Raw genomic sequence first — 20362 nt, 5'->3', positions numbered from 1 at the left:
GGATATATTTTTGTATTCTTATCTACTGGCCTTTTAGGTATACCTCTTTTTATATTTATATATTGGGATTTCAGTATATATTCCTAACCTTCTGCAGTCTATTCAGAGTTAATATTGTACTTATAAAATGTAGAGATCTTCCAATCATATATGTCTCCTTTGTCCCTTTCCTCACCATTCCCCATAATATTACATCTGTGTATACTGATAATCTTAGAAGACAGTGTTATAAGTTTTGCCTTAAATAAAGATAACGTGATTTTTAAAACCTAAGAGAAAACAGTGGTGTTTTAAATGTACATAGATATTTACCATTTCTGGTGCTTTCATTCCTCAAGGTCCAAGTTTCCCTCTGCTGTAATTTCCCTTTAGCCTAATGAACTTTCTTATGTTGTAGATCTCCTGGCAACAAATTCTCTTAGTTTTCCTTTTCTGAAAATGTGCCTTCCTAAATAATATTTTTGTTAGATATACAGCCTAGGTATTTTTTTTTCCTTTCAGTATTCCAGCGATATTCACTGTCTAATGACCTCCATTATTTTTATGAGAAATTCAGACATTTTCCAATCAATGTTTTTTCTTTATGTGATATGCCATTATTCTCTGCCTGCTTTCTACCTTTATTTTTCAACAGTTCAGTTATGATATATCCAAGTGTGATTTTTCTTTTAATTTATCCTGATGGAGGTTTACTGAGCTTCTTGGATCTGTAAATTTGTCTTTCAGTAAATTTCTGAAGTGTTCAGTCATCATTTCTTCCATATTTTTTCCTGCTGTTTTCTCTCTTTTCTGTCCTTCTGGAACTCATATATACATGCTAGGCCTTTTGAGATTATCCCATAGCTTTCTGAGGCTTTTTCTTTTTTTCTCTCTTTTTTAAAAAGAATCAGTCTTTTTGCTTTTTAGATTGGATTATATCTGTTGATCTGCCTTTGAGTTCACTGATTCTTTCCTCTTTAATCTCCATTCTGATATTAAGTCTATCCATTGACTTTTAAAATTCAGATATTATATTTTTCATTGGTAAATTTTGTTCTTTTTATGTTTTTTTGTATTTCTCCACTGATATTTCTATTATTATGTTATTTTCATTCAGATTTTTTCTCCTTTTTATCACTGAGCATAATTATAATAGCTACTTTAAAATCCTTTTCTCGTAATTCCAACATCTTAGTCTTCTTGTGGTGGGCTTCTGTAGATTATCTTTTCTCTTGAGAATGGGTTTCATTTTTCTATTACTTACATATCAGGTAATTTTGGATTGTATCCTGGACATTATGAATGTTATAGAGACTCTGGGTTCTGTTATAATCTTCTGTAAAATATTGGTATTTTTATTTTAGCTGGCAGTTAACCATGTTAGACTCAAACTGTAAGTTCTCTCTCACCGTCTGTGGGCAGTGGTTCCAATTTCAATTTGATTCTTTAAGCTTCTGCCTTATTCTAATCTGCATATGCATGGTTCAGGGGTCAGCCTGAGACTTTTGCAGTGTTTTGTATACAGTTTTAGGGGATCTCTTTTGACTTTATCCCCTGTGGGATTCCTTTCTCTCTTTAGTAGCTGGTTGTGTTTACCTGGGCTCTTTTCCCTAGTTCCTACTGACAGAAAGACAATTTTAGCTGCTCATACTCTGCATCTACTGCCTGACCTTGGGAAAAAGCTACAGCAAAACAGGAAATTCAGGCAGGTCTCTCCCAAATTTTGCCTTCTCTCCACAATCTGCCTGTTTTATTTATCCATCAGACTCCTCAGCTAGTTGTCATCCCATGTCCCTTACCGCTTCCCCCACCCCAAATTGGTAGTTATCAGCAGAAGGTAGGTGTCACACTACCGTTCTGGAAGTAGAAACTGAATGAGTAGGATTTTGACATGAGGTATGAGGAAACTCCAGAAATGATCTTTCATAAGCTGAGTGATGCCACCTAGATTAGATTCATTGATACTTTTCTTTGTCCAGAATTTGGGTTTTGGCTGCAGTAATAACAGTTATTCAAATACATTTTGGGATCTGTAGATTGCAAGTTAAATTAACTTTCCTAATCAGGCTACTTGTCTATTAATAACATCAAATCAGTGTATCTACAAATAAAAATATATACCATACTATTGAGCATATCAGTGCATGTAAAGAGAATGTCCTTTATTCTCTTGTTTTTTTGGTTTTTCTCTTACACTGTATTTTATTTTTACAAGAGATAAATAAACTGACACCAAGCATTGTAAATGGATGACCACAACAAAAGCAACAATGATTGCAATTACCAAACACGAAACACACTCATACTATGTCATAATATTGACATTCAGTCCAGTAATCCTCCACTGTAACAGCTCCTTTACTTTGCAGTGAAAATTGATTTGTATATTTTTTTGCCTCTGAGTCCTTGTGGGATTTTTTTTTTTCAAACAAAGTCACAAAAATTATAATCATCCTCATCAGTTCACTCAGTCCCATGTAATTAATTTTTTTTATCTTGATCTTTTGTTAGCACTTTTATGAGTTCATCAGTTTTCTATTAGAGTTCTGAAAATGCTTATTCATTCAGTTCAGCAGTATAGTCAGTTACCAGAAACCTGTACTTGTCAGAGTTTTTTCCATGAATTCCTTGAAGATGAAACCCTTTTATAGGAACATTTTTGCAAAAGCATCAGCGTACACCCAGAACTGTCTGTAAATGACAAGACTTAAAAATGACCACGGTTAAAGATTTGATGAAAGTTCATAATAATGCAATTGACAAGGAAATTTAGTTATTTCTGAGATATACATCTTAAAGTAATAACTAGAATTATGACTTATAACATTATACCAGAACATATAAAATTTTTAGAAATTTCATGTAATGTCTGAAACATTTATATTAACATATTTCCATACAAATAACCCAAAGAAAGTTTAGTATTAGTTGTTTTTTTTGTTTGTATTTCTATATTGCAGGTTCTCATTAGTCATCAGTTTTATACACATCAGTGTATACATGTCAATCCCAATCACCCAATTCAGCTCACCACCGTCCCCACCCCACCGTGGTTTTCCCCCCTTGGTGTCGATACGTTTGTTCTCTATATCAGTGTCTCAACTTCTGCCCTGCAAACCGGTTCATCTATACCATTTTTCTAGGTTCCACATACATGCGTTAATATACGATATTTGTTTTTCTCTTTCTGACTTACTTCACTCTGTATGACAGTCTGTAGATCCATCCACATCTCAACAAATGACTCAATTTCGTTCCTTTTTATGGCTGAGTAATATTCCATTATATATATGTACCACAACTTCTTTATCCGTTAGTCTGTCGATGGGCATTTAGGTTGCTTCCATGACCTAGCTATTGTAAATAGTGCTGCAGTGAACATTGCGGTGCATGTGTCTTTTTGAATTATGGTTTTCTCTGGGTATATGCCCAGTAGTGGGATTGCTGGATCATATGGTAATTCTATTTTTAGTTTTTTAAGGAACCTCCATACTGTTCTCCATAATGGCTGTATCAATTTACATTCCCACCAACAGTGCAAGAGGGTTCCCTTTTCTCCACCACAGCCTCGCCAGCATTTGTTGTTCGTAGATTTTCTGATGATGCCCATTCTAACTGGTGTGAGGTGCTACCTCATTGTAGTTTTGATTTGCATTTCTCTAATAGTTAGTGATGTTGAGCAGCTTTTCATGTGCTTCTTGGCCATCTGTATGTCTTCTTTAGCGAAATGTCTGTTTAGGTCTTCTGCCCATTTTTGGATTGGGTTGTTTGTTTCTTTAATATTGAGCTGCATGAGCTGTTTATATATTTTGGAAATTAATCCTTTGTCCGTTGATTCGTTTGCAAATATTTTCTCCCATTCTGTAGGTTGTCTTTTCGTCTTGTTTATGGTTTCCTTTGCTGTGCAAAAGCTTTGAAGTTTCATTAGGTCCCATTTGTTTATTTTTGTTTTTATTTCCATTACTCTAGGAGGTGGATCAAAAAAGGTCTTGCTGTGATTTATGTCAAAGAGTGTTCTTCCTATGTTTTCCTCTAAGAGTTTTATAGTGTCCGCTCTTACATTTAGGTCTCGAATCCATTTTGAGTTTATTTTTGTATATGGTGTTAGGGAGTGTTCTAATTTCATTCTTTTACATGTAGCTGTCCAGTTTTCCCAGCACCACTTACTGAAGACGCTGTCTTTTCTCCATTGTATATCTTTGCCTCCTTTGTCATAGGTTAGTTGACCATAGGTGCATGGGTTTATCTCTGGGCTTTCTATCTTGTTCCATTGATCTATGTTTCTGTTTTTGTGCCAGTACCATATTGTCTTGATTACTGTAGCTTTGTAGTATAGTCTGAAGTCAGGGAGTCTGATTCCTCCAGCTTCATTTTTTTCTCTCAAGACTGCTTTGGCTACTCAGGGTTTTTTGTGTCTTGATACAAATTTTAAGATGATTTGTTCTAGTTCCGTAAAAAATGCCATTGGTAATTTGATAGGGATTGCATTGAATCTGTAGACTGCTTTGGGTAGTATAGTCATTTTCACAGTATCGATTCTTCCAATCCAATAACATGGTATGTCTCTCCATCTGTTGGTACCAATTTAATTTCTTTCATCAATGTCTAAAGTTTTCTGCATACAGGTCTTCTGTCTCCCTAGGTAGGTTTATTCCGAGGTATTTTATTCTTTTTGTTTCAATGGTAAATGGGAATGTTTCCATAATTTCTGTTTCAGATTTTTCATCATTAGTGTATAGGAATGCAAGAGATATCTGTGCATTAATTTTGTATCCTGCAGCTTTACCAAATTCATTGATTAGCTCTAGTAGTTTTCTGGTGGGATTTTTAGGATTCTCTATGTATAGTATCATGTCATCTGCAAAAGTGACAGTTTTACTTCTTCTTTTCCAATTTGTATTCCTTTTATTTCCTTCTCTTCTCTGATTGCCATGACTAGGACTTCCAAAACTATGTTGAATAATAGTGGTGAGAGTGGACATCCTTGTCTCGTTCCTGATCTTAGAGGAAATACTTTCAGTTTTTCACCATTGAGAATGATGTTTGCTGTGGGTTTGTCGTATATGGCCTTTATTATGTTGAGGTAGGTTCCCGCTCTGCCCGCTTTCTGGAGAGTTTTTATCACAAATGGGTGTTGAATTTTGTCAAAAGCTTTTTCCACATCTATTGAGATGATCATATGGTTTTTATTCTGCAGTTTGTTAATATGGTGTATCACATTGATTGATTTGCATATATTGAAGAATCCTTGCATCCCTGGGATAAATCCCACTTGATCGTGATGTATGATCCTTTTAATGTGTCGTTGGATTCTGTTTGCTAGTATTTTGTTGAGGATTTTTGCATCTGTATTCATCAGTGATATTGGTCTGTAATTTCCTTTTTTTGTAGTATCTTTGTCTAGTTTTGGTACCAGGGTGATGGTGGCCTCATAGAATGAGTTTGGGAGTGTTCCTTCCTCTGCAGTTTTTTGGAAGAGTTTGAGAAGGATGGGTGTTAGATCATCTCTAAATGTTTGGTAGAATTCACCTGTGAAGCCATCTGGTCCTGGACTTTTGTTTGTTGGAAGATTTTTAATCACAGTTTCAATTTCATTACTTGTGATTGGTCTGTTCATATTTTCTATTTCTTCCTGGTTCAGTCTTGCAAGATTATACCTTTCTAAGAATTTGTCCATGTCTTTCAGGTTGTGCATTTTATTGGCATAGAGGTGCTTGTGGTAGTCTCTTAGGATGCTTTGTATTTCTGCAGTGTCTGTTGTAACTTCTCCTTTTTCATTTCTAATTTTATTGATTTGAGTCCTCTTCCTCTTTTTCTTGATGAGTCTGGCTAATGGTTTATCAATTTTGTTTATCTTCTCAAAGAACCAGCTTTTAGTTTTATTGATCTTTGCTATTGTTTTCTGTGTTTCTATTTCATTTATTTCTGCTCTGATCTTTATGATTTCTTTCCTTCTGCTAACTTTGGGTTTTGTTTGTTCTTCTTTCTCTTGTTCCTTTAGGTGTAAGGTTAGATTGTTTACTTGAGATTTTTCTTGTTTCTTGAGGTAGGCTTGTATAGCTATAAACTTCCCTCTTAGAACTGCTTTTGCTGCATCCCTTAGGTTTTGGATCATTGTGTTTTCATTGTCATTTGTCTCTAGGTAATCTTTGATTTTCTCTTCGATTTCTTCAGTCTTCTCTTGGTTATTTAGTAGCGTATTGTTTACCCTCCATGTGTTTGTGTTTTTTCCTTGTAATTCATTTCTAATCTCATAGTGTTGTGGTCAGAAAAGATGCTTGACATGATTTCAATTTTCTTAAATTTACTGAGGCTTGATTTGTGACCCAGGATGTGATCTGTCCTGGAGAATGTTCCGTGTGCACTTGAGAAGAAAGTGTAATTTGCTGTTTTGGGATGGAATGTCCTATAAATATCAATTAAATCTATCTGGTCTATTGTGTCATTTAAAGCTTCTGTTTCCTTATTTATTTTCATTTTGGATGATCTGTCCGTTGATGTAAGTGAGGTGTTAAAGTCCCCCACCATTATTGTTTTACTGTCAATTCCCTCTTTTAGAGCTGTTAGCAGTTGCCTTATGTATTGAGGTGCTCCTATGTTGGGTGCATATATATTTATAATTGTTATATCTTCTTCTTGGATTGATCCCTTGATCATTATGTAGTGTCCTTCCTTGTCTTTTGTAACAGTCTTTATTTTTTATTATTATTTTTTTCTGGTACACGGGCCTCTCACTGTTGTGGCCTCTCCCGTTGCGGAGCACAGGCTCCGGACGCGCAGGCTCAGCAGCCATGGCTCACAGGCCCAGCCGCTCTGTGGCATGTGGGATCTTCCCGGACCAGGGCACGAACCCGTGTCCCCTGCATCAGCAGGTGGACTCTCAACCACTGCGCCACCAGGGAAGCCCACAGTCTTTATTTTAAAGTCTGTTTTATCTGATACGAATATAGCTACTCCAACTTTCTTTTGATTTGCATTTGTATGGAATATCTTTTTCCATCCCCTCACTTTCAGTCTGTATGTGTCCCTAGGTCTGAACTGGGCTTCTTGTAGACAGCATATAGATGGGTCTTGTTTTTGTGTCCATTCAGCAAGCCTGTGTCTTTTGGTTGGAGCCTTTAATCCATTCACATTTAAGGTAATTATTTATATGTATGTTCCTATGACCATTTTCTTAATTGTTTTGGGTTTGTTTTTGTAGGTCCTTTTCTTCTCTTGTGTTTCCCACTTAGAGAAGTTCCTTTAGTGTTTGTTGTAAAGCTGGTTTGGTGGTGCTGAATTCTCTTAGCTTTTGCTTGTCTGTAAAGCTTTTGATTTCTCCATCGAATCTGAATGAGATCCTTGCCTGGTAGAGTAATCTTGGTTGTAGGTTCTTCCCTTTCATCACTTTAAGTGTATCATGCCACTCCCTTCTGGCTTGGTAGAGTTTCTGCTGAGAAATCAGCTCTTAACATTATGGGAGTTCCCTTGTATGTTATTTGTCGTTTTTCTGTTGCTGCTTTCAATAATTTTTCTTTGTCTTTAATTTTTGCCAATTTGATTACTGTGTGTCTCGGCATTTTTCTCCTTGAGTTTACCCTGTGTGGGACTCACTGCACTTCCAGGAGTTGGGTGGCTGTTTGCTTTCCCATGTTAGGGAAGTTTTCGACTATAATCTCTTCAAATATTTTCTCGGGTCCTTTCTCTCTCTTCTCCTTCTGGGACCCCTATAATGCGAATGTTGTTGAGTTTAATGTTGTCCTAGAGCTCTCTTAGGCTTTCTTCATTTCTTTTCATTCTTTTTTCTTTACTCTGTTCCGCAGCAGTGAATTCCACCATTCTGTCTTCCAGGTCACTTATCCGTTCTTCTGCCTCAGTTATTCTGCTATTGATTCCTTCTAGTGTAGTTATCATTTCATTTATTGTATTGTTCATCTCTGTTTTTTTGTTCTTTAATTCTTCTAGGTTTTTGTTAAACATGTCTTGCTTCTTCTCGATCTTTGCCTCCATTCTTTTTCCGAGGTCCTGGATCATCTTCACTATCATTATTCTGAATTCTTTTTCTGGAAGGTTGCCTATCTCCACTTCATTTAGGTTTTTTTCTGTGGTTTTATCTTGTTTCTTCGTCTGGTACATAACCCTCTGCCTTTTCATCTTGTCTGTCTTTCTGTGAATGTCTTTTATTCTCTTGATTGTACCAGATTTTTAGTGTCCATGAAGAATATCTAATTAAAAGATTTTCTAGCTAAAGCTGTGAATCTGGTCTTGTGGGAATGCAGTGCCGCATACCAAAGCTGTCTCCTTTTTCATTAATCACCATTGAATATTCCTCTCTATCAGTAGGTTCTCAGCATCAGTAGTATATACATGTTAGTAGTCATCATAGAAGCCAGCACTTGCTGTGCATTTCAGGTACTATGCTAAGTGCTTTACATGAATTATTTCATTAATGCTCTTTACAGACCTCTAAAGGAAGTGGCATAATCCTCTTATACATGAGGAAAAGAGTATAAAGGTTGAGTAATTTGCATGAAATCACACAACACAGGCTTGCTTCTTGTTACCAGTGGGGAGGAGTGAGAATTAGATAGTGAACCAGTAGTCTGGAGCGAGATGACTGAGTTGAGTTAGAGGAACATGAGATTTGCAGCTTTCTAAAGTAATCTTCTGTGTTAATTTAGCTAAATTAGCTGGCACCAAAGTTGGGGCATAAATTGTAGCTAAATTGGCAGACACCAAAGTTGGGGCATAGACAGAGCTGTCTTTGTAGTTCTTCCATTTGTATTTCTGAAGTGCTTTTCCATGTTCACCTAACTCTCAGTGTGTACCCAGCACGTAAGTACTAGATTCTACCTTCTTGGGGTGACCCTTGTCTTTTCCTTTTTTCAAGATGTCTGTTCCCTACCCTCTTGGATTATCTGATGAAAGAAATTCATGCCAAGGGATTAAGTGATAAATAAATCAACCTTAGAAATGTTTTTCAGTGAAATTACTGTTTCTTTTGAGAGAGAGAAAGGAGTTGTCACAATCTATATCCAGAATTCTAAATGTAGAAAACCTATATTGATTTTTGACACCCATGTTAGCTTTGTAAACAATGTATATGAAATTGTGTTATTTAGGATATTGTTCAGTTGCATTAACAGACAAAGGAAGAGAAAACTACATCTGAAAGGCTTAAACCAGAGAGATTTATTTCTCTCTTAGGTAAAAGTCCAAGCTGAGAGGTGAATCAGATGGATAACCAGCTCTGTTCCACAAGGTCATTCAGATGTTTCCTTCTAATCTTATCTTTATGGTGTTCCCCAGGGTATTACCCTCAGCTTTCTGGTTATGCAGGATCACCACCAGCACATCTGTGTCACAGGCCTGCAATAAGAGGGAAAGAGGATGGAGGGCAAGCAAGTTCCTTTCAAAGACATGACCCAGAAGTTGCACACATCACTCTTCCTCACATCCCATTTGTTGCACCTTAATCACATGGCTACAGCTAGCTGCAAATGAGTCTGGAAAAGGTGGTCTTTAGCTGGCTAGAGATGCATTGATAACTACAGGGATCTATTGCTAAAAGGGAGAAGAGGGGAGAATGAGTGTTACCCGATTATTAGTCGTCTCCACCACAGAAGTTTATCTCTAATTTTTGCAAACCTATCCCACAGCCAGTTAAAAGAGTTGGTAAGGAGTAGCCATACCAATGGACTTGGTGATTGTCAGGTTAGTAGCATAATAAAATATAGTAGAAGAGAATTCAGTAATGATTTTAAGTTTATTTTCAGAAACAAAGCACAAAACTGGATGTTGGAGAATTTGATGAAATAACTTAAAATTGTGTTAAAGTTGGTGGTTTTATGAGCTAATAATTATTTATTTTGTTCTTGTATTTTAGGCCTCAACTCCATATAGCATAGATTCAGATTCCTTGGGAATGGAGTGTATTATTTCGGGAAGTGCCTCTCCAACTCTGGCAATCAACACTGTGACTAACAAAGTAATTCTATTTTTTGAACACTTTTGAAATGTCATTGAGTAATACATTTAATTTGCTTTTATAGTAACAGTAGATTTCTGTATGGTTGAATTTAAAGATGATATAAATTTGACCAAACCATACATGGCAGTTTGAAAGCTGAATCCACAATGCTTTTAGCTTTACACAAGTTAGAGGTAAATAAATAATTCTCTAGAAAAATTGGAAGATGCTTATTGGGAAGCTCTATATTAAATCTAAATTCTTGACGCTACCAATCCCATTGAATTTTTGAGTCCAGCATTTTATTGAATCAATTTGTTTCAAAATCATTGATTACCCCTCTAAATATGTGATTTAAAAAGAGATTGACAAATAACCAGGGCGTCAACAGAATCCAGTAAAGTAAATAATTCAGACAAACTCAGAGTCCATTAGAACGGTGGTCAACCTCTTTCATGATATTCAAGTCTAGGTACATACCCAGAAGTGTAGTATGTGGTAGTCTGCTGCAGTATTTGTTTTGTTTTTGTTATTGAAGCAAGGGTCAGAACTTTGTGCTAACTCATTAGATACCTAGTAGGGTACAAATATCTCTTCTTTACAAGGTAATTTCTTAATCTCATATCTCAAAACCCTAAAAAGGCTCTGGGAGGTTCATAAAATATCTCAGTTCTGTGCATCTATTTCCTCCCTTACTAGACCATCATGAGCACCTTGAAGCCGTAATATTTCTCACTCTTGTACTCATACGGTCTGTCAGTCTTGCTTTTACCCTCTCCCCATCTCCCTTGCTTTCAGTTGCTCTTTTTTTTTGTTTTAAATCTCACTCTTCTACTTTCTTGTGCACACACATAAAACACAAACATGTATACATACTCAGTTGCACTAATATACGTAGTATCTTTGTATTGATAAAAGGTATTGAATAAGCAGATAGAAGACAGATTATAATCAGAGTTACTAATCAGAATTCCAGTTTAGATAGGAAACTGGCAACTGAGGTGTAAAGTGATAATTTTTCCCAAATAGCAATACATGGACTGATTCCATCAGAATCACTTGAGGGAGGGGTGGGGTTGTTAGTGTGTACGTGTGTTTGGTGGTGGTAGTAATTCCCAGATTCCATTGCAGTCCTACCAAATCAGTTACTTTATCCTTGTGGGTAGGGCCCAGGAATCTGTACTTTTAAAAATCATCCCTAATGATACCCAGCTAGACTTGAGAATTTCCAGTGAAATAGATGGGTTGGAATCAGAGGTATCCAGTACTGCTCTTTGCGATAGTCCAAGCAGGAGATACTGAGGCCTAAACATTGACAGTTGTGGCTATTAGGAAACAATTAGAAAGTAGTAATGCTGGGACTTTGTAACTAAATAAAGAAACTGGAGTTTTGGGACTTCTGCTTTCAGATATGATAGAATAGCTAGTATCGGATTAACCCTTCTCCCTATCTATATAAAATTACCACCCTGCCCACCAATAAAAAAGAAAGGCATTGGAGAAAAAGACAAGCAGGACTTAAGAAGCAAAGATCTCAGAAAAAAGGGAAGCACATTGAGATAAGCCCTACATGTTTTCCCTGGGGACATTTCCCACTTCTCAGTGCATGGCATAGAGGCTGCACAGAAAGCTACAACCTAGAGCAGTCACTGAGCTAGGGATGTAAAAATGAGAGTATGAGGCTACCAAAGAGCCAGGGCTTAAGGACCAAGATCCTGAGGAATCTCAGAAGTTACCTCAACTTTTTGCAAGCGATATCCAGTTAAGGCATTTGCTAATCCCTAACCTGTGTGTGCTTCAACTCAGACACAGGCAAATCATGTGGATTTTTCACTAGCCAGAATTCAGCAGTCTCACAGAGGTGGGGGGGGGACAAAAGTTGTAGTTCTTTAAAGAGGGAGCCATGGTAAACACCCCAGTTTTACAAATTGATACTTAAGAAAGATTATGTTCTATACGTAAGAGCAAATCAAAATAACACCAGTCGCAAACTGTTATTAGGGTGGTATGCTAATATTCCACTTGCCAAAAGAAAACTAAATCCTTTCTGGAAGATAACATATCCCGAGCTTTTGCAAGTTTTCATAAGTAAGGTCTCACTTTCAGTCAGAATTTTCAGACATTCCAAGAAACAAGACCAAATAATTAAATGCCAAGATTGAAAGATAGTATAAACATATCCACAAGTGATCTAGATATTGATTTTTAAATAACTATGACTAATATGTTGAAGAAAATAGATGAATTATAGAAAATTTATCAGAATTGGAATCTGTATGGAAGAATCAAGAGAACTGAAAAATATAATAACTGAAATTAAGAATTAAATAGATGGATTTAACAGCAGATTAGACACAGCAGAGGAGAGAATCAGTGAACTGGAAGATAGGTCAATAGAAAATATGCAGGTTGAAAAACAAAAGAATGGAAAATTCAGAGAAGCTTAAGAGGTAAATGGGATACAGGGAAAAGATCTAACAAACTTGTCATTAGTGTTCCAGAAGAGAAGCAAAAGGGAATAGAGAAGAAGCAATATTTGAATTTTCTAAGACTGATGAAAGATAACACAATACAGATTCAAGAAGTTCTGAGAACCCCAAGAAGGACTAATTAAAAGAAAACCTTATCAGGCAAATAAAAGTCAAACTGCTAAAAAACAAGGATTTTTTTTTATCTTAAAATCAGAGGAAAATAATAGGCAACTTCAAAGGAACACACTGAATTCTGAATAGAAATGATAAAAGTCAGATACCACCAGAATGAAATTTTTGTAGTGCTGAAAGGCAATAACTGCCAATCCAGAATTCTAAAATTAGAATTTCTATGAAAAATGAAGGTTAAGTAAATAGGCTTTTACAGAAACAAAATGTGAGAGAATAACAGTATTAAAAAATTAAAGGAGGTTAATTTTTCAGATAGAAGGAAAATTATCCTGTGCAGAAAAGAATGAAGAACACCAAAAGAGTATGCATGTCAGTAAATAAAAATATGTATCGAGTGATTAAAACAATAGCAGTGCTGTTATAGAACACAATGCTTTGGAGTCTAAAATACTTGTAGAGGTTAAAGTACGTGACAGTACTAGAGTAAAGCATTAGCAAATATATTGCAGTTAATGTCTTTGCATTGTATGGGAAGTGGTAAAAGTACTAAGTCAAGGGCATGTGGTAAAATCTAGGGCAGTGATTCTTAACACTTCAGCATATATCAGAATAACTAGGAGGGCTTGTTAAAACCCAGATTACTGGGCCCTACCCTGAGAGTTTCTGATTCTCTAGGTCTAAGTTGGGGTCTGAAAAATTGCGTTTCTGACACGTTCTCAGATACTGGTCACGTACTGGTCCAAGTTCCTTACCTTATGAACCACTGCTCTAGGTTACTACAAGAATAAAAAGAATATTACCAAGTAAGGAAAAATAATAAATCCTTGGTTAATCCAAAAGTAGGCAAGAAAGGGCTTCCCTGGTGGCACAATGGTTGAGGGTCTGCCTGCCGATGCAGGGGACACGGGTTTGTGCCCCGGTCTGGGAAGATCCCACATGCAGCGGAGCGCCTGGGCCCGTGAGCCATGGCTGCTGAGCCTGCGCGTCCGGAGCCTGTGCTCCGCAATGGGAGAGGCCACAGCAGTGAGAGGCCCGCGTACCGAAAAAAAAAAAAAAGAAAGAAGAAAGTAAATTAGTGAGCTGTGGGGACAGCTTCAGGCAACCTGTAATATGTGTAATTGAAGTTCCTGATGTAAATCAGGATCTATACAGAGCAATTAAGTACACCAGAAATGGTAACTATGTGGGTAAATATAAAGCTTTTTTTTAAAAAATTTAAATCTCTTTAAAAGATAACTGTAAAGCAAAAATTACAAAAATGCATTGTGGGTTTATAACACATAGAAGTAAAATATATGACAGTAGTGTTGGGGCAAGGAGAGGAGAAATGAAAGTTATGAAAAGAGAAAATGTTTAAAATTTGGGAAGGCAAAAGTAAAGCCATCGTTCACAGAAGACATCGTTATTCATATGGAAAATTCAAAAGAATCTACAGACAAACTCTTGGAATTAATAAGTGAATTTACCAAGGTGTCAATATTAGATCAGTGTTGGATTTTAGAAGTCAGTTATTTTTCTGTGTATTAGTCATGGACAGTTAGAAAATACAATTTAAAAGGTAATACTTACATTAGCATTCAAAAACATCAAATACAGAGACACTTCATTTTATTGTGCTTCGCTGTATTGTGCTCCCCAGATATTGGGCTTTTTACAAATTGAAGGTTTGTGGCAACCCTGTGTTGTCAGCTGATGGTTAGCATTCTTAACCAATAAAGTATTTTTAAATTAAGGTATATACATTGTTTCTGTAGACATAATGCTATTGCACCTTAATAGACTACAGTACATTGTAAACGTAACTTTTATATGCACTGGGAAACCAGAAAATTCATGTGACTTGCTTTATTTCAATACTTGCTTTATTGCAGTGGTCTGGAACCAAACTCGCAATATCTCTGAGGTAGCTAGGATTAAATGAAAGATGAACTCTGCACAGAAAACTATAAAAAATTACTGAGAGAGAACAAAGGGTGTATAAATAACTAGGTATATAATTTTCATAGAGAAGATTATTGTAAAGAAGTCAGTTTTTCCTGAGTTTATCTACAGATATAATATCCCAATCAAAATTCCACAGTGCTTTTTTTAGGGGAAGGAAGATAGTAGGAAATGACCAGCTGATTTTGAAAGATAAATGAGACTCCAAATGGTAAACAGTAGTTGAAGAAAATGTTGAAGAAAAAGATAAAAGAGGATTTATACTTCCAAATATCGAGTAAACCTACAATAATTGAAAGTGTAATATTGGCATAAGAATAGACACATAGAATTATGGAACAGAGTTCAGTGATGTCTTTCAACAAATGGTGCTGAATCAATAGAAAAGTGAGATTTTTTCTTGCACAGAAATCAGTTTCATACCCCAGTAAAGATGTTAAAAAAAATCAATTTCAGATGGATTTGAGACCTTAATATAAATGATAAAGTTCTCAGATGGATGAAAAAGAATAAAATATGTTTTAAAAAGTGGAATGAAGGAAGTAATAAAAGATTAAGAGCCGATGCTAACGCAACACACAACAAAGCTTTACATAATCCTTTAGCTAAATTTACTGCAAAAGGACAGAGAAGGATATATATACGTTGTATGAAACCAGTCATTAATGGTAGAAGTCTGTATGGTGGTTACCTGTAACAGGAGATATGCGGATGGATAATGACTGGCTGGTGAATGATGATTGGGAGAGTTCATGAGTGGGCCTTCTGGTGTGCAGGTATGTTCTGTATCAGTGGTTCTGTGATCTGTGGACACTTGAGTAACCAATACCCTTTTGGGGATTCCATGATAATACTAAAATGCTATTTGCCTTTTCCTTTATTTTTGTGTTTTCACAGATGCAGCAAAAGCAATAATATGTAAACATTAGCACAAGTCAAGGCAGTGACACCTGACTGTACTAGTAGTCATTGTGTTCTTCACAACCACACACCCTTCAGATTAAAAAAAACAAATACTAGTTAAGAATATCCTTGGTGATGCAGGAAAAATAATTTTATTAAATTGTGACCTTTGAGTAAGCGTTTTTAAGAATCTGTATGGTGAAATGGGAAGTACACATAAAACGCTTAAACTGTGTATACCGAGGTACAGTGGTTGCTTCAAGGAAGAGCATTTGTGTTGAACTAGCCACTTTGTTCATGGAGCATTGATTTTACTTGAAAGAACAACTGACACTATTATTCAGATTTGGGTATTTGGCAGATATTTTCTTGAAAATGAATAAAGTAAGCCTCTCACTTAAAGGAAAACAATTGACAGAATCTCTTGCCAATGGTAAAATTTGAGCTTTTAAGCAAAACATACAGGTTCGGAAAACTTACATCCACCACAGTGAGTCTGGTAGCTTCACAGTCTTTACACACTTTTCCAATGAGATTATTGGTAATGTTAACAAGTGTGATGTTTTGATGTTGTGTAATGAAATATGTCAGTATTTGGAAGATGTGCATAACTTAGTGAATGATATTTTCCAAATGACCAATGCATAATGTTATAAAATCATGCGTGGGTAAATGATCCATTCAGAGTCCGAGGTGGAAAGTGGATTATAATGTAAAAGAGTGTGAAGATTTTATTCATATGCTTTCAGATTTTACATTGCAACTAATCTTTAAAAAATTGTCACTTGTCATGTTTTCGTGTAGTATCAAAAAAGACTATGCACAATTATCTGAAAAGTCTATTAAAATATGCTTCCCTTTTCCAAACACACACACACATATATATGTATATATGATGCTGGGTTTTCTTTCTATACTTCCACCTAAACAACATATTGCAACAGATGGAATGCAGAAGCAGATATGAGAATCTAGCTGTTTCCTGTTAGGGCAGGCTTTGAAATTTACGAAAATGTAAAACAGTGGCACCCTTCTAAGTTTACTTATTGAGAGAAAATTTTTTTTTGTTAACATATAGTTGAGTTTGTAATAGTTATTTTTAAGTTAGTATTTAAAATTTTTTAAATTTCTAATATGCCAGTTATTGATAAATATATCAAACAAAAGCTTCTTGACTCCTTAATATTTAAGGCTGTAAAAGGGTTCTAAGATCAAAGTTTGAGAGTTGCTATTGATTACATGATTCCATGAGTATGCCCATTTTATAATTAATAAACTATAACAACTCGTGTATTTTCCTCTCCATAATATGTTACATTTTAATAAAAATCTTATCCTCCTTGCTATGAGGATTTGTCTAAGATGGTGGGAAGTATTTCTGACTTGACTGATAGGTAACTAAGCATGCACAGGAGAGAATGAGCAGCCAACAGAATGACCATGGGATGCTTGTAATTTGCTGATATTGTATTGCTTAAGAGCCCATAAGGTTGAGTTTTTTAAAAAAATGAAATTTACACTGGAAATAATTGACCAGAAAAATCTTTGCCATAGTTTTATTTTCTCTCAATTTCCTTATACTCTTTTCCCTTATTAGTTCCTAGACACATAATTGTTCCTAGCTGATGTGAATGTGAGACAGTTTGGTTTTGCCTTAAGTATTGAGGCATATATGCCTAGTTTTCCAGGTTTTGGCCTCTTTTGGCAAATGAGCATTGAGCATGACCCCATTTTCAGCACAGACAGAAGGGTGGTAATAGCTCAATTGGTCATTAAATTCAGCAAGTATTTTTTATGTGTATACTGAGTAGAAAACATTATGCTGCTTATGATTATTTATTGGGGAACTCAAGTTGCTAACAGTCTAGTAGTGGATAAAAATTTGATAAAAATTAGTTACACCATAAAATCAAAAGTATTAATTTTTCCCATGAAAGTAGGAGCATAGAAAGGAAAATTGGTAGTAGCATCTGAATGGAACTTTAAAGGATATTTAGACTAGTTTTCTGTTTTAAAAATATCTTTTTTGTTGTTTCTAATTAAAAATGATAATGCACATTATAAACATACTCAAGCATTGTAAAAATATACACTATCAGTGACGGAAGTCTTCAGGAATACCCAGGCCCCTGCCAGTTAACCATTGTTAACAGTTTGATACATAGTTCTTTCATGTCTAATGCATATGTTAGCATATTATTATTATTTTAAAAATCAGATCACATATTTATGATTCTGCAATTGTGTTGGACAGTTTACAGTTTTCAATATTATAAACAATATGATGCCTAAATTCTATTTTTTGTGTTCTTTTTTTTTTGATGCCTAAGATTTTTAAAGAAGAAAACTGATTTTGCTTAAAGCTTGAGTAAAAATAAGTTTATGCATTATAGAAATATTTAACAGTAAAAATCTGTTATAATCCCCTCTTATTAAATGTCGAACTAATTATACCTTTTAGAAAATTGAATTTATATACCTCTGGATGGGATATATCCTTTAGTTTGAAAGTAAATTATCAATATTTCATGGTGAACATGGCGTGAGCGATGTAGAGCATGGATTTGGGGTAGGTAAACACCAAAGGAAAGACCAATAACATTTTGTTTTCCTTCCATCTACCAGGTTAGTTGTATTCTTCTAGAGTTGCTTAAAAAGTACTTTTTAGAGTAGGAACTACTTATTCACATATTGCTGTTCTTTTCCTTGTAGGTAACATTGTACAACACTGATCAGGATGGTAGTGATAGCCCACGCAGTAGCCTTAACAACAGTCTCTCAGATCAGAGTTTGGCATCTGTTAATTTGAACAGTGTTGGAAGTGTGCATAGTTACACACCGGTAAGCCTTGGTGAAGTTAACTCCTTTGTTGAGTACTCATTTAGAGCTTAAAATGGAACCAAACGTAATTGAAATACAAATAAAAAGTGAAGATGTATATTTCTCACTGATCAAATTGATCATTAGCTTAGATAAGTAGAGCAGATTTCTATTATATTTTAGCAAGTTAGATACAAATATATTGTTGTACTATGTTATATATTTTGGTCTACTTCATCTGTTCTCTGTCCAAGTGAAACACAATTGGAATAGGAAAAGAATTTTTACTTTAGTCTTCTAAAGCTGTGTTTAATGATATTTTACAGTCCTTGGTAAAAGAGCTTAGAGGATATGTATATCACCTAGTTTTCCAGAAGCAGATCTAAGAAGGGGATTCTACAAACCCCAAAGCTTAGGATGACCTGGTACTCAGTTGTTAACCAGTCTTGTATTTTCAGTTTGGGTCTGGAAAACAAAGCTATGCTATAAAGGGACCTGTGTGAGTATTTTTGCTCCTGTGCTGACCCTTCCCTTATCTGATACTTCTTTTCAAATCATCTTGCACCTGTCCTCCTGGGTAGACAGAACAGAGCCCGAGAGAGCCATACACCACACTGTTCATGGTATAAATTTGATCTCATCACATCTCTCCCTGTTCCAAGATGAATAATAGGTAAAAACTTTACACAGAGAAAAGATATAAGGGGGATGGGGGACCTGAAATAAGAAAATAACACGAGGAAAACAGAAATTCAGAGAGCAGTTTTAAAACTCACCTTGAATGTAGGAGAAAGAAGACAACGCAAAACTGTTAACAGTGCTCTGGGGGAAAAAATTTTAAATATTTTTCGAGAATGCAGAAGAAACAGATAAAGGAATACCAATTATGTAAAAGAATACGATAGATATGGAGAATTGCGAATTATAGGTGTCCCCAAATAGTTGGTACAGAAGCAGTTTTCAGAAGAAATAGAGAACAAAAGGGTTACTGAGTTCTAAGAAAAGTTAATGGGAAAAAAACTATATCTAGACACATCATGACAAATTTTTAAATTTCAGAAGTAATCATAGATACTCTAGCAGAAGAAATAAGGTACATTCAGAGAAACACAAATCATACCTCTCTTCCATAATACTAAATGCCAGAAAATGATGGAGCACTTTATACAGAGTGTCAAGGGAATAGATTTGGAATTATAAATATTAGGCCCACCAAATTTTCATTCAGTTGTGAAGTCAAGAAAAAGACATTAATTCTTTGATACACAGAGTTTAGAAAGCATCCTACCCTTGTTTTCATGCACCCTTCCTGAAAAAAATTACATATTTAGCTGATCAGGTGGTGAATTAAAGTACTCAGTAATGATGAAGTCATGTGCCAGTGGTGGAGCCATTCCCCTACGCAAAACTCATATTTTTCCATGTCATTGTAGACTCCTTGTGAGCATCATTTTGAAAGGCTGCATAAATCGATAGCCAGTGTTCATATCTTAATTTTTTCAAAACACTAAACCAATGGTAGTTTGTTACTGCTTGATATGATCTTTAAGATATATTGCTGATCATGTTTTATTTTATTTCTAGTTGTGCTGTCTTCAGAGATAATTCTTATTTTTTAGGTGTTCATGGTGCTCTTTTTCCTTGCGTAGCTCGAGGCCCTGATCTATTCTGTTTTTCTCAGAATCTCCTTTGTCTTTTACCCATCATTTCTTACTTTCCTTAAGTTTCATTTAAAAAAGAAAAATTTACCTACAGTGAAGAGTTAGGTGTGTTGAAGTTCCTTGCTGCTTTGGGCAGTGCCATACAACCTGACTCACAGTATTTGAGTTTAAATACTTAAAGATTAATTGAATAAATGAATGAGAAATGTTAGTAGTTTCAGAGTATAGTGAGTTTGAGATGAAATTGCTTCTGTGGAAATCAAGATGAAGACTCCACAGAAACTGGAAGGGTTCCAGGCTTAGCTTATCACTTATTATGACCTTGGGAAGGTCCTTTAACTTTGAATTTTCCCCCCTACTGTGAATTGTGGAGGTTGGATTAGATTTCTGAGATTCTTCAAGACCTAAGTTAACAACTTTTGGTCTGTCCTTTTATGTATACCCAACTTAACAGACGATAGGAAAGCCAAAGACAGGGAAGTTAATTCCTTTGAATTCTAATAACT

The 20362-nt window shown here is 35.4% G+C and overlaps 1 protein-coding gene across 8 annotated transcripts in view; it reads left to right on the top strand.

Moving 5' to 3' along the window:
* The window catches only part of FOXJ3 (forkhead box J3), a 130868-nt gene that overhangs the window by 85650 nt on the left and 24856 nt on the right, over positions 1-20362 (top strand). For 5 of the 8 annotated variants that reach the window (XM_067725725.1, XM_067725726.1, XM_067725729.1 and 2 more), the window contains 2 exons: positions 9845-9946; positions 18088-18216. The exons of 1 other annotated variant lie outside the window; for it this stretch is intronic. In XM_067725725.1, coding sequence (XP_067581826.1) covers positions 9845-9946; positions 18088-18216 — 231 coding nt within the window. The remainder of the gene's footprint in view (positions 1-9844; positions 9947-18087; positions 18217-20362) is intronic. 2 more of the 8 variants (XM_067725730.1, XM_067725732.1) reach the window with 2 other exon arrangements.

The sequence above is a fragment of the Pseudorca crassidens genome, chromosome 2 (genome assembly GCF_039906515.1).
Source record: "Pseudorca crassidens isolate mPseCra1 chromosome 2, mPseCra1.hap1, whole genome shotgun sequence".
Lineage (NCBI taxonomy): Eukaryota > Metazoa > Chordata > Mammalia > Artiodactyla > Delphinidae > Pseudorca > Pseudorca crassidens.
Note: the sequence above shows the minus strand (reverse complement) of the source record. Positions and strands in the feature narration are given on the sequence as shown.